This window comes from Brassica napus, chromosome C3 (assembly GCF_020379485.1).
Source record: "Brassica napus cultivar Da-Ae chromosome C3, Da-Ae, whole genome shotgun sequence".
Taxonomy (NCBI): domain Eukaryota; kingdom Viridiplantae; phylum Streptophyta; class Magnoliopsida; order Brassicales; family Brassicaceae; genus Brassica; species Brassica napus.
In genome coordinates, this window is record NC_063446.1 from 48,520,869 (window position 1) to 48,535,977 (window position 15,109).

The window sequence follows — 15,109 nt, forward strand, 5'->3', positions numbered from 1 at the left end:
TCATAATAACCTTCACTGCCTCCTCTGGATTCCTGGTGTTGAAGTTCCCATTGCTGGAAGCATCAAGGGCCATCTGGTACTGCACCGCGATGCCTCTGTAGAAAGTACTGAGCAGCTTCATTGAATCCATGGAGTGGACAGTCTCTCTGATAAGACTTGAATCTAATCCAGGAGCTTTTGAATGACTCTGTAGGCTCCTGAGTGAATGTAGCAATCTTGCTCCTCAAGTCTTCAGCACACGCTTCATCGAAGAAATTGCCTAAGAATGCATTCTTGATGGCGCCCCAGGATGTCAGAGATCCTGGTGGTAACTGCTTAAGCCAATGCGAAGCATCTCCAGCAAGTGAGTACTTGAAGAGATTGCATAGGAGGTAGTCTTCAGAGACTCCCTCGACTTTAATAGCAGATATAAGATCCTCGAACCTCTCCAGATGGTCCATAGGATGCTCATGAGATAACCCATAAGAGGGTGTCTGTCCCACGAGTGTGTAGTAATGTGGCTTCAACTCGAAATCCCTCTTAATAGTGGGAGGACAATGGCTGATCGGCTGGTGTAGAACTGATATGGATGGTTGTAGTCAGCCAACGTTCTGGTTCGAGCAGCCTCATCTACCGGTAGAGTGGCTCCTGTAGCGTCAGTATCAGACTCAGGGATTGCAGCCCCCTGAGCATCTATCCTCTGACCTGCTGCATTACGCAGATGACCCTCCTGATCATGCAGGTTTCCTCTGTCATCTCGTACAAGTATCAAAGTAGCAACCATGTCTCGTGGCTCAGTATCGATCGATGTTCGGATAGAAGTATCGATTGATGTCAGATGGAAGATGTCAGTCGACAGAAGATGAGTGTCTTCGGTTGATTGTGGTGAGCGAGTATCGGTCGAAGGAACTAGTGTCTGGTTCGACGGTGGTTGACAGAAATCGATCGATGAACAAGTGGTGTTATCGATCGATGAGGAGTGTGATTCTTTGCGGATTGAACGCTCCAAGCTTGCAGGATCTGGTGAGAATAGTAGTTGAGTTTCCTTGTTGTTTCTAGTACTGCGGGGCATGTACCTGAAAATCCAAGAAAAAAATTTATGTCAGAAACTGAACAAAAAATTAAATCAATAGGCGATCAAAGCTCCCTGGCAACGGAGCCAAATTTGATATCACTCAAATTACCCTAAGGAGTGATTTATATACTCTCTCAAATAAGGAGTCGAGTTGTAGTACTTAGGGATCAAATTCACAGGGAGCTACGGAACCTAATGGATCTAATATGGTTTGTTAAGTAGGAAGTTTTTAAGATTTAAAATGTACATTTGTAGTTTTGGTTGAGCAAGTAATTGCTCGATTGATTGGTTGAGGTTTTGGTGCTTAAAAGGAAATAGCTAGACTTAGAGTTTCTATTCAGGAAACTTGGAATTATAATCCTACAGATGCCTAATGAGTTGCATGCATGATAATGTAAAGCTCAACTGTCAATTCAACAAGTCCATCAGCTATCGCATGTTTGAACTCGTCTATTAACTAGATCTAATGACCCAAACAAATGTGTTCGATCAATAGCAGTGTCGATCGATAATCCTATAGGGGTATCGATCGATACACCTTTCGCTCCGTCGATCGATTATCCAATATGAATATCGATCAACGCCCTTCTAGTTAAGCTTTATGTGCGGGTTGAATAAAGATTACTAAGCTCACTAGATCAGCTCTCGCCTTACTCTTAGCAAGAAACTTAGCTCAGTTAGAATGTTTTCAGGATGAGAATGAAGCTCTCGCTTTTATCTATCAATCCTAGGGCAAGTTCTAGGTAGCTAATCTAGAAACATGCATTAATGAATAATCTTAATGAAAATTACCACAACTCAGCAATCTATAGTTGGGGCTAATCCCTCATAACCTATTTAAACCCTAGATCTTAAAGTGGAACTACTCAGACATGGCCAAGCGATTCATGAAAGCAATTAGGTTAGAAAACTTCACAGAATAGTAAAATAGATATTAGTGGAGTTTCAATCACAAATTATAACTTTGGATCTTCTCTCCAATCTATCACAATCCTAAAAACTTTTATAGTTAGGCTAAAACTCGTCAGGGGTAATCTTGTAAATTGGTGAAGACTTGGGCTTCAAGTTGGCTGTGACCAAACTGGCTTTCTGTGCGCTTCGATGTCGATCGATGTTCAAGTGTGAACATCGATCGATATTCCTCCTCCAATATCGACCGATGGTCGAGCTCGATGGTCATCTCGGGTGCTTTCTCCAAATATCTTCAAAATGCTCCAAAATCATCACTTATCTCCAAATCACTCCTGATCTTATAAATATTATAAATAGAATCTATAATATAATAATAGATAGTAAAAACACCTATAAACCATGGACGAAAATGGGTCAAATCCATGGTCTATCAAGCTTCAGGGACGCTGCAGGTACACGCTCGCTACAGTTGCCTCACCTGATAGCTACTGATTTTCAGGGAGAGCTCACCAGGCTCGAGTTCCATCCAGAACTGCTACTCCTTCGCGACCCAGCCAACAGACCTCGCAGACGTCCCATGCCCCGAGCCGCCAGAGCACCACACGAGCACCGAGAGGGCCCACTCCCTGATTTCCCGATCATTCCAGACATACCCATGCGCGATCATGGTGATTTCCAGCGTGTTGTAGTTGACGCTCTCCATGCCATCTGGGCTAGAGTGTCGAGATGCCGCTGTACGAGCAGAGGGAGTGTCAGAGCAAGATCACCATCAGCTGCAGGACCCTCACGCCAGCAAGAGGATGACACCGATGAGGACTAGTCTTTATCTTTCTATCCCTTAGCTACTCATGTTTCATTTTTTTTTTTTTCAGACTATTATGATTTATGCTCGAACTTATTTTAATATACTATGACTTGAGACTATTTTCTGATTATGACATGTTTGGATTGTCTAACAGAGCTAAACTTGCTGACTGATCTGATGAGTTAGGCTATGTGACACGTTATTTTAGATGCAGAAATTTTCTGTCTTCGCGTCATCGATCGACACCAAGGTCACAGTAGCGATCGACGCTCGAGACAGAAAGGTACGAAACTTCTTCTCATTGTCTGGTATTTAATTAGTACTTATGATTTATTCCCTAACCAATCTTAGACCAGATAACACTGAAGACAATGTTGTTTAAGTCTGGGGGAGGTAGTTGCTGATATCATGTTTTATTTTGAGTCATACAAAAAATAAATAAAAAAATTACAAAGAGTTTTTAATAAAAGGTTTTATTGAGTCAAGAGAGGGATTATGATCTTCTACAATTTAATTACTACTCTAACCGCTCTCTAGCACCATCTAGGTTTATTAACTACGAGATGTATTAGATGGAAACACGGCAGTGTATCACGTGTTACTCACGTCCACACTTACTGAGAATGTCTCGAGAAACCAAAGATGACTTCCAACCTTAATCTACTCTACTTGCTTATTTTGGAGCTTGGTATACATTGGACCGGAATCCTCATGCAAGTATGGAAGGTATTAGTCTTAGTATCCCTGGTTCTCTTTTCACCTCTCTTTGGAATCCATATTTACAAAAGATTGAAATGATTTTTTGCGGTTTAGAGGGGTAGGAATGTTTTCTGCGACCCCATTATTCTACTCTAATAGAATGATCACACATTGTTTGGAAGCGAGGGTATCGCTAACCCCACTATTTGCCTACAACTTTGCCCAGTAATACTATATATATTAAAAAGAAAAACGGATTAAGAAAAGAGATAAGAGGGATGGGAAACCAGAAAGGGTTACATGTATGTCCAGCTACTTGCTTGAGTTGATTCCATGTGTTCCTTGATCGATACTCCCAGGATGTATCCTACACATTTACATTATGCAGAAATGAGGTCAGTAGAGAAGTATGTTAGGCGCAGTCAGTGGAGTTGTGTGATATATGGTTATGGTGACTAAGCTAGAGTGTAGTACATTGAATCATCCAAGGTTAGTAATGATTCATTTCTACCTATCATATTTGCAGAAGTGAGAGTAGTAAATTTTGTGAGTCCCTCCTATTTTTCAAACCTTTTTCCGACAATTGTCTTGTATTTTGCTTGAGGACAAGCAAAAGGATGAGACTAGGGGAGTTGATATGCCATGAATTTTACCCACTTTTACCCATGATTTATATATGTATTTAGAGTCTTTTATATGCATTTTGGAATCTTTTTAGAGTATTTACAGGTTCCGGTACCCATTAGAGTAAAGTGATGACTTTGTGGCATTTTGGAGCTTTTATGAAAGCATTGCTGAAAACATGAAGACAGAGTCGATTATTGAAGAAAACATTGATCAATTGATGGTGAGCCATCCGCGAAGTTTACTGATTATTTAAGGAAATTACGAGTTTTAGCCAGAAGTTCCAAGATTTGCACTATGAGTCATTGGCCGCCTGTTAGGCTATTTACTAGGGTTTTTTTATGTTTTGCCTAGACACAGACTTTTAGAGAGAGAATACTTTTGGAGGCAGACATCTCTACACTTAGAGAAGAGAGCTTAGTATTAGAAAGAGAAATCTGAACTTCATACCAGAGAAGATCTTGAACTCCATTTATTTCTTAGTCTACTTTGTTTGCTTTTCATCTTTATTTTATTTAAGTATTATTCAGACAATCATAACGTTTCTTATGAATATGTTTGAGTAGTCTTATTGTTAGATTTAGGGTTTTCTATAAATACTAGAAAGACTATAAATAAACTTCTAGTCTAGGGTTTTCTATAACCTAAGAACTCTATATATTAATTCTGGAGCAATACAACTTTTAAGTGTAGCCACGTGTCATCATTATGATGATTCTCAGAATCCTTAGAAAAATAAGTTGGCCCATTTATATATAGCTTATATTTTTTATTAAATTAACTATCAAATTGATTAGTAGTGTATAAAAGAATATTCTCCTTTATTTCCTTAAATAAAAGCTACAGAATTACCTAATATGATTAACATATATATGACAATTAATGATTTTGAATAATAAAGATTTGAAAATGGTTTTGTATCCTCCATCATTTTGTTTTATTTATATCTCAAAAAAATTAAACAATCACATTAACCATATAATAAAAAATCAAGATTTTTTTCTTATATGTTATATTTTGAATTTTTCAAATGACTATAAATTAATAAAACTGTTAAAAGTCTTACAATGAAACCTTTGTGAACAATGGTTTACTTTTTGTTATAAAAAGGGGAAATTCCCACAAATACCACATTCATAGTACCACTTTTCATGTTTACACTAATCACTTTTACCCTCACTTTTAATGAAGGGTAAAAGACACTTATACCCCTAGGGTTAACTAATCTAGACTTAGGGTTTAGGGGTAGGGTAGGGTTTTTGGAATGTGAAATTTAAGATTCTAATAAATATATAAATAAATACTTTTAAATTTTTTTAAAAAAAAATTAAAAATAGTTTCAAACATAATTTTTGATTTAAAAAAAAATTCAAAAAAAATATTTATTAAAAAGTTTAAATTTGAAAAAGTATAATTTGAAAACAAAATTTTTTTTATTTAAATAATGATTTATTATAGAGAAATTCCCTAAGATAGCCTTTTTTAAGTTTTTGTCAAAAAAATAACTTTTAATGAGAAAAATGACTAAAAGAAGTTTTATTAAAGAGTAAAATGCATTTATACCCTAATGTTAACTAATCTAGACTTAGGGTTTAGAGTTAAGGGGTGGGGTTTTGAGGATAGGGCTTCAAATTTTAAAAAATATAAAATAAATATTAAAATTTTCAAAATAAAAAGAGGTTATTTTGATCGTTTTCTTTATTGAAGGCTATTTTTATGAAAAAAAATTTAAAAATGGCTATCTGAGAATTGCCCTTTATTATATATATAGAGAACAATGATATAATAGTCTTTTGCCCTTAATGAATAAAGTATTTTTGAAAATGTGCATTTAGTGCTGGTAAATACTAAAAGTTGTATCATAAAAGTGGTAAACGTGAAATTTTCCCTATAATAAGATACAAATGATCATAAAATCATATGAACATGAAATATCATTTAATAGGTATTCATATTAAATATATATATTTTAATATCACTTAAATTAACTATATACCATATAAAAATACATATATGTTAATTTCGAAATTTCACTGAAAAGGTATTACGACCTGAATATTTTAATTTTGAAATTTGCATCTAATTTTTAAAACGATTATAAATTACTAAAACAATAAAAAATCTCACACTTAGAATTTTTTGATTAATGGTTTGATTTTTTATTACAGAAATATAAAATTTTTAATAAAATCATATGAGCAGAAATAAGAAGTTTCAATTAAATATTCATATTAAAATATACTATATATCTGTGTAAATATCATTTAAATTTAATTATATATTATATAAAATAAATAGAATGATTGTTTTGATTTATTTACTTAAATCTATGTGCTTACTCCGTTTAATTGTATACATAATTTTTATTCGCTTCTCAATTATTCATATATTTATTATTTGATAATACGTAAATGAACACAAAATATATAATAATAGTAAAAATAATTTGTATACATAATGATCATTTTCCGCTATGAGCGGATCTCTATTGATGTATTACAGTTGGAATTTTCTCTCATTCGGTCGAAGCTCATATTTTTCGAAAAAGCTTACGTGAAATTAAAACAAAGACAAAACATATGTGAATTTAGAAAAAAAACACTATCTTAAGCACACATATTATAGATTTAAACAAGAATTCGCCTGTGGAGAGTCAAAGAACTCTGATATCAACCAAAACCCTAAGTCCCTTTTCGATTGTAAGTCAGCACTTTCAATGGTTTTCCTTTATATATCTGGTAAAACAGTAGACAATAGATGGATTTTTCTTAAGTATTGTTTCAGAACCAGCGTTTTTAATAGGGCTTATTCGAAACCAGTTCATCAACATCTTGGCCCGATACGCATCATCATTATAGTATATGTCCACAACAGGTAACACTTTTTAGACTTATAACACGATGCAATTGTTTGAGAAAAAAAAATATTAACATGCAGATCATTAGTAACTAAAACTCACCCCGCGCATCCGCGCAGGTTATCAACTAGTATATAAAATAAAAGGAAAATAGCAATTTAGTAGAAACAATAGAAAACTATTAAAATCCTAAAACTTAATCGTATTATCTCTTTTTCTTGTTGTCAAAGCATAATGCTGATGCGCACTTTATCGTATTATCACTTTATCGTATTATCTCTTTTCTTGTTGTCAAAACTATTAAAGATAATGTTCTAGTGATACAGTATTTTCAAAGAGACGATAGTGATGGACCTAACTGACACCCAAAAACAAGTTAAAGAGTGGAAGATTGCCCATACACTTATATATTGTACAAGGACCACAATCACCACCGATGTGGGATGTTAATAGCCCATCTCGAGATGTTGGTGGAAACAGTCCAACGGAAACAGCCCAAACCCAACATCTCAGAAATACCACAGCAATATGGACCATCTGTATAGGCTACATAGGTAAGAAACTGTTACGTGGGAAATCATATGCTAAACTTTTACCATATACTCTGATACCATATTAGTGATGGACCTGATACACACCTAAAAATTAGCTCAAGAGCGAAGGATTATACACTTGTATATTGCCCAAAGACCACAACTACCACCAATGTTGGATGTTAATAGACGACAAGACTTGGAGGGAGATTTATATCAGATTGCATTGTTTCTGGCAGTTGTCTACTTTGTTGTACTGTTCTTGAGGAACACTCTATAATTTCCCCTCTCTCTCTCATATATGTGTATCAAATCATGTAGATCTCTATATATTATTGTATATGTTCTGTATAAAAACAGAAACAAGAAAATAGATGTGTTGTGTGTGTTGAGAAGACTTTTTAAACATTATTTCATCTTCTTACAGCATCCATCACCAAAACAATGCTCATATAATTATGAGTGGTGTGCTAAGTAAAAGCCACTGCGACGAATGTTGACAAAATTGCAAGAAGCTTTCCGATCAGCAATAGAGGAGGAGCTGATGAGAGATTGTCTGCTCCGACCGAGTATACTCCTCCTGATCCGTCTTTCACTTTGATACTTGATGAACCTTATAGCATAAACCCATTTTTTTACATGAGCAAAGAATAGAATGAAGAGTGAGTTTGGTTTGTTTTGTTTTGTTCGGTTCTACAGATACTTACAATTATGATCTGTCCATCCAATCACCTCGTTCTCCAGATCGTATACAACTAACTTGTTCGAGAGCACCATATCTACAAAATGATAAGTCAATAATTACGCTACTTGCGTTGTATGTAACACATTAGAGACTAAAAAAAACCACTTATTGTATTTTCTAGCATATTCAATTTTATGTGTGCCGTTTAGAACTTTTACCTCCCAAGAGAATCACTTCTGATCTATCCTCAGTTGTCATTCCACCAACTTGCCAACCAAAGCAATACATTTCTGACTGTTGGCAAATGGACCATCAGAGTTACGTTCCTAATCCAACATTAATGCTGCTGTGACTTACCTCAAGTGAGAAAAGATAATCATGGGGATAAACGGTCAGTTTGAGAGAGTCCTCAAAATGAAAGTTTACTGGTGGGAAGGCCTGATTCACACTGCAAATTATAGGAAGATAGCATATAAACACAAGACGTTCAAGCTAGTCCCAGAGCAGCTTATCTAGTTCGTCTTACTCTTTGGTGAAGGTGAAACATTGGAAGGTTTCTTCTACTATGTGAAGCTTCACTGGTTGACGAGAAGTAATCTACACAGCAAAAAATCATGTTATGATGCACAAACTATAAATCAATACTGCTATGAGTAGAGAAAATTACAGTTTCTATTAGGGAATCGTATAGAGCCTGTGGTAAGTAAGCCAAAGTTGTACCACTGTCGATAATGGTCCCTCCTTTCCTGACAATACTTGGTGGAAGATCAATAGAAGCACCATCCACATCCATTTCCATCAACATAACATTGTAATGCATCCTAAAAATTGTTGAGCAGCGCATATTGTTATTACAAGATTCTTGATTTAGTAGCATCCTAATAGATATAACCATGTCTTAGTCTTGAGATTCACTAAAGGTTACATCTCAGTGGAAACTCCGCACCATTGATTCACTTCTGAAGATATTTCTAACTAATTTTGGAGTCAAACAAGAATCATCGGGACATACCAGACAGGTATGAAATTGTAGCATAGATAAAAAAAAGCTATTCAATCGAAAGGATATACTTTTATGGACATTCTCCTACTCTAAGCTTATTCCGTGAAAAGAACAAAAGAAAAATGCTTGAGAAGGCATCACGTACTGATTAGGTACCAGAGGGGTCGTTTTAACTGCTGGAGAGTCCACTACACCAATAGCAAAAATCCCACCTCCTTTGACATTATCCAAGCAATGGGAAAAAACTCTTTTCGCATCACCAGCGGCAGCAAGTTGTGAAAGGACAGAGGTATTTGCTTGTCCAAATCCCATAACGCCATCAACTGCTGACTCGGATTTCCCAAGTTGTCCAGACTGATCACTCCCACACCTGTCTCAAAAGAAGAGTCCTCATGAGACGGCAAAAGAGGAATTAAAATATTCATACTTTCTTACAATGCAAGTACCAATTCTGAACGGACATGAGCATACGTGTCAACATGAAACATAAAAAGTATTGTTCCACATGTTAATGTACCATAGAATATAGATATTAATTTCTCACCCAAATACAACTTCTTGCCCCAGTGGTCCGGTCAGAAGATTTCCAGTAACTTGGTCGAGTGATAAGTTGTCTCTTATAAAGTTCCCCTCACTTGTACTTTGGTCCGCATAGACAATATGATAGCTACATCCAAGATCGGGTTGACAGCTGTCCGAATTCGATATAAAAGAGCAAAAATCATCGTCACAGCCAACCTTCTTAGAAGTCGAGGAAGCGTTCACGTCATATAATGATAAACTAAACTGCATTGCCAAAAAAAAGGATGATCGAGAAGCTTAGAATTGTCTTAACGATAGACATTTATTTTTATAAAATGAAGTATTACACCCAAATTCGTTTTGGATGGACATTTTGGACAGGGAGAGCAGTTGATCCATAGTATATCACTTCCTGTATCAACTTGAACATGATATTCCTTTGGTGGCGTTCCGAGCTTGATTTTAGTGAAGTATAATCTGAAACAAAATCAACCAAACGGAAACTTTCTCACTGTCTTCCTAGATGATTCAATTTCATACATCAACTATGTCCTAGAGAAGAAAAAAAAAAGAGTACAAAAAGAATCATGCAACGTTTTTTCTTTTTTTTTGAATCATGTAACTTCGCGTCGAGATCATAAAAATTATAGATTTTAGGAATCATGTGCGTCCTAGTGGAGAGGTTTACATGTTCATTAGATACAACATTTTCGCTGTAAGACATTGTAAAGATAGATCCTTAGAAATCGAGACAGGGACGAATGAGAGGGAGAAAGAACAAAACCCGACAGAATCTACGCGGCTGTCTCCGCCCAGAGGAAGATCAACGGACGCGAGCATGCGAGAGTGGCGTCGTGTATCATGAGACTTGAAGTGAGCAAGATTCTTCCCCTTCCCTGCGAATTTGTGTTGTACCTCAAACACGAAATGGCATGACGCAATTTCAGTCACAATTATGAAAACTGCCACCGCAACACAAAACTTTATCCTCGATTCCATCGCTACAACGTCCAGATTTTTTCTCTTCAGGCAGAAAAACTTGTAGACTATTTTGAATTATAATATTAAACTCTGGTGATTTTTGTTCATATTCAGACAAGGGGAGGATACAGTAAACGGCAAAGGAAACACTGAGACGCGTTTCCAAAGGCGTATTTAGCAAATTGCCAAATGTGATGTTTGAAGGTTTAGAAGGAAACAGCTAAATCTTTTTCATTGATTTCAAACCAATCCTTTTTCGTTCATCTTAAACCAATGCTTTAATTAGTAAAGAAAATAGAGTTTTTTTGTGTTCACCCCCGGTGGGTTCATCGGCCAATAATAATTTGCTACCTCCTATTTAAGTATTGGCAGATGAATTTGTGTGAAGTTAGTGAGTTTTAAGAGTTAATTTATTTTTAAAAGTTATGCGGGTCGTGAAAATTTATAGACATTAACTTGTAAAAATTTGATCATAATTTTTGGGGAATTTGCGAAATATGACTCAAAACTTGATTTTAACTCAAAAAGTATCTCAAATTTGAATCAAATGCAAAAGTAACCCAAAAGGCTAGTAAAATTACAAAAAGCTCCTTATGACCAAACAAAAAAATCATAGCTCATTTTTACGAATATAACTCCGTAAAGTCTTCTGGGAATTTGTAAGTCTTCTGAGAATTTGTAAGTCTTCTGAGGTTTTGTAAGTCTTCAAAAAGACTTACAGGAAGTTTTCTAATATAGTAGATCTTAAAAATAACTAGGTTCGTTTCCGCGCTACGCGCGGCTAATGGGTTTAAATTTAATTTTTATAGTTTTTCACAATCTATTTATGTTTAAAATTTTATGTTTGTAAAAAAATGTTTTTAAGTGATTAGATTTGGTGACCAGTTTTAAGTGAATATTTGATATAAATATCAAGCAAATAAATTAATTTAAAATAATTTATTGCATAAACTATTGTAACGTTCTTTATAGGTTACCTCTTTAAATCATCAATTCTTCTTATCGAAAAAAAATTATCTGTAATATTTTTGAAAGTTTTTCTTCAATAGTTATGAGGTACTATAAATAAAATCAAAAATAAATTTAATGGTAAAATTAAATATCAACTTTTTTTTAATAAAGACCAACTTTTGACAATTTTAGTTTTTTTTAAATATATTAGATTAAAGATGTGGGAACCGAAATTCGCACTGTCGATTTCCGTTTAAATAAGGAAAGTATGAGAACCCTAATTTCCCAGAGGTCCTGGATACTCTGCTAATACCACACGCCAAGCAATCAGAACACGAAATAAAGACGAGAAAAGATAACAAATCGAAAAGAGAGCAAAGTAGATCTTATTCCGAATTCGCGTTTGAGCGTTACAACAAGGTAAGAGCCTGGGCTACGAGAGCTGTCGGCGAGATTCCTAGTTCTAAAACCCTAAAGCTGCTAAACCTAATTGAGTTTAGATCGAATAACAAAAGCGGAAATTTGCCTAAATTGCTTTAACTGCTAAGTTTGCTGTGCAAAAAATTCCCCTCCCCTCCGTGCTTCTCGCCTAGGACTCCTTATATACTCCTCCAAAGTCGGTTTTAGCTTTTTTCCCTTCTGTCCTTAAACCGCCATAGCCTTAAAACATAAATATTCCGATTTTCCGATCTTCGTGATTACCTTCGGAAACTTCACATTTATCCGCGGAAACTTGACATTTATCTTGCCTTACGAACCAAGCATAAACCGTCATAAGGCTTATGGGTTTTTGGTTAAGAAATCGTAAGTGGGCTTCGAGCTGCATTTTAGGTCTCTTTAGGCCGTCTTTGACCCGAAACGTTTATTACGGTTTCTTCGATAAAAACAAACTTCCCGCGGTGTTTATCATAAAGTTCAACTGATGACTTCGAGTGATGAGAAACAAAGAATGGTTTAGCCATATGGCCTTCGGGAGATAGTATTAAAGAGTAGACGGGAACGCATGGATTCGTGTCGTATCGATGTTTTGGGAGAGTTCGGTCGCTACGTAGCGACCAAGCCTTGGCTAGAGCTCGGTCGCTACGTAACGACCGAGCCGTGTACGTGCTTGGTCGCTACGTAGCGACAGAGCTAGGCTGGAGCTCGGTCACTACGTAGCAACCAGCTCGTGCGCGGGCCGGTCGTTACGCGGCGACCTTGTTCGGATCTTTCTCCGATGTTTCGTGAACGTGTTTTCTCTGCAAGATTCTTCGTAAAAATAATCTTTTCGAAGATTTATTTCTCGTAAAAATGTTCATGCTAATTTTTACGGATATTTGAAAGTTAACTTCGTCGTATCCGTTTTTGACCCCAACAGTTAGCCCCCCAGCTCGTTAGAATCGTGGATTGCAACGAGATTCTAGCTCGCGGTTTGGCGAATTAGGCAAGATAGGCGTGTCGGACGAAATTTACATTCATGATTCCGCAGAGGAACATCAACGAGGAAATATGTATTATAATAAATCGAAATCCTAAGCTCATACCTCTATAAATAGTGAGCCTCCATCTTTCATTTCTTTCACAACTTCCTTTCTTTCCAAATCCTCTCTAGCCTCTCTCCTACACTTTAGCTTTCACGATGTCTTCTGCCCAAGGTGACAAGAGAAGTTTCAACGTTGAGATGGGCGAGGCCACCTCCCAAGCTCCGGTTCTGGTTCCCTCCGTTGAGGCGCCAGCTTGCGTCGCCGGCTTCCTTTCCTTCCGAGAGAAACTAGCTCGTCGCAAAGCCGAGAAGGAACCAGTTCGAGCTGACACCGAGCTTCCATCCTCTTCTTCTCTGGCCGTTGCTCGGACTCATGGGCCTGAGATTCAGGTTCCGCATGACACGGGAACGCAAGTCGAAATGAACGTTCCGTGTGTACCAGATGCTTCGACTCAGCCCACTGGATCGTCTACGACTCCGATTCTTGTCAAGGACAAAGAGAAGGCCGCTGAATCCATGCCTCCTCCTCCGGCTAGGAAGGAAGTTGTCCTGGCGCTGCGTGCCCCCAGTGCTGCTTCGGTCGTTCAGCCTAAGGGCCGGAAGTGGAGGTGCACCAAGGGCGATGACGGGGAGTCTTCGCAGCAAGGAGGCTCGAATCTGGCGCCCAGGCTTCGCGGAAAGGTTCGTCTCTCGCTTTTGGATTTTTACGCTTAGCTCGTTGGATTTTTTTTTTTTTGTATCTCTAACTGTTCTCTTGTCTCACAGTTCGTGTCTCTGATCGATGGAATGATCAGCGAGTGCGGTTCTGAGGCCAGTCGTCTTGCGAGAGATCTGTCAGAGATGCAGGGCAATTGGTCTGAAACTGAAGCCATGCTGTAAGCTAACGAGGGTTTTCACTCAGCTAAGGTGTCTAAGCTCGAGGCCGAGATCGGGGAGCTCGAGAGGGACCTTGGGAAGACGGCGAGCTCTCTGTTTAAGGAGAAGAAGGTTAGAAAGGCCAAGTCTTCGGAGGTGCATTAACTTCAGCGTCAGATTGAGAGTGACGAAGGATCGACAAGCCGCGGGGTCGAAGAGGCCAAGGATTCGCTCCGCGTTGAGTTCCAGGCTCGTTTGGCGATGATCTCTGGCTTTCTAGGCTCCCTCGAGTGCATCCGCAGCAGGGAATTGGCTTTGGCGACTGTCGAGGGCAGGATGGCCGTGGTTCGGGCACTCCAGAGCGAGACTCCTCCATCCTTACAGGCCAAGGAATCCAGGTTGTCCGATTGCAAGGGAGACTTGGCGGCCGTGGACGGGGATTTCGACCTTGTCTTGGCCGACCTGAAGTCTGCGTGTTTCCTTCCGACGTGTTCAGAAGACCCAGAGGGGAAAGATCCCGTGGTTAGGAAAAACGGAGGCGACGCGGCCCCGAACTTGGACGAGGCGATGGGTGAAGAGGAGGTTTAGATTCCAGAAGATTATCACGGTTACGATCTCGCTTGAGAGATTTTTTTATGTTTATGAACTTGTTCTGGCCTTGTATGGCCATGTTTTATGTTTCGGGAGTGGCTGCTTGTGGCTTTGAATCCCTACCGCTTTGCGGCTTTTTTTATGAATGGATAATCAGTTTGCGTTTACGTGAGTAGGTGGATGGTGTGGATGGAAGATTATGAGTTGTCGTCTCATATCTTTCTTTGATGTGAAATGCTTTATTCGCGATCTATTTCGAGAGCTTTCCGCAAAATCCTAATTTCACGGGATATCTGAAGACGTTGAATGTAAGCATAAAGGCATGGTTTAGGATCTCGTATCTTCTTTTTGATATCATGCCTTAAGATGTTAGAGACCAGTGTGCTGGGTTTAGGGCAAGACCTAGGTTTACTTTCGGTTTTAAGGTTTATGCGGTGACTAGCCGGCTATCGATTTTCCTGTTGCGATTTCAACCTGATTCGTACCGATTTAAAGTCCGCGATAGGTTCTCGGCTTATATGACTTGTCTGGTATGAATCGAGCATCTCTCCAGAGACAATTTTTAAGCCAACTGG

The 15,109-nt window shown here is 37.8% G+C and overlaps 1 protein-coding gene across 1 annotated transcript; it reads right to left on the reverse strand.

Moving 5' to 3' along the window:
- Nucleotides 1-7,792: 7,792 nt before the first annotated feature.
- LOC106404975 (aspartic proteinase 39) lies at nt 7,793-10,882 on the reverse strand. Its single transcript, XM_013845603.3, has 10 exons — nt 10,479-10,882; nt 10,042-10,171; nt 9,717-9,958; nt 9,318-9,542; nt 8,837-8,990; nt 8,696-8,766; nt 8,527-8,617; nt 8,388-8,463; nt 8,192-8,263; nt 7,793-8,097 (listed from the first exon to the last, which is right to left on the reverse strand). Exons 1-10 carry the CDS (start codon nt 10,691-10,693, stop codon nt 7,955-7,957), a joined length of 1,419 nt encoding a protein of 472 aa, XP_013701057.1. The 5' UTR covers nt 10,694-10,882; the 3' UTR covers nt 7,793-7,954.
- Nucleotides 10,883-15,109: the final 4,227 nt, after the last annotated feature.

Bases quoted from the DNA above. Each gene is read 5' to 3' on its own strand.
- LOC106404975 (XM_013845603.3), bottom strand. From the start codon at position 10,693: ATGGAATCGAGGATAAAGTTTTGTGTTGCGGTGGCAGTTTTCATAATT. The intron at 8,464-8,526 runs GTAAGTCACAGC...ATTTGCCAACAG, and splicing joins ATTATCTTTTCTCACTTGAG to TCAGAAATGTATTGCTTTGG. The intron at 8,098-8,191 runs GTAAGTATCTGT...TTATGCTATAAG, and splicing joins TGGATGGACAGATCATAATT to GTTCATCAAGTATCAAAGTG.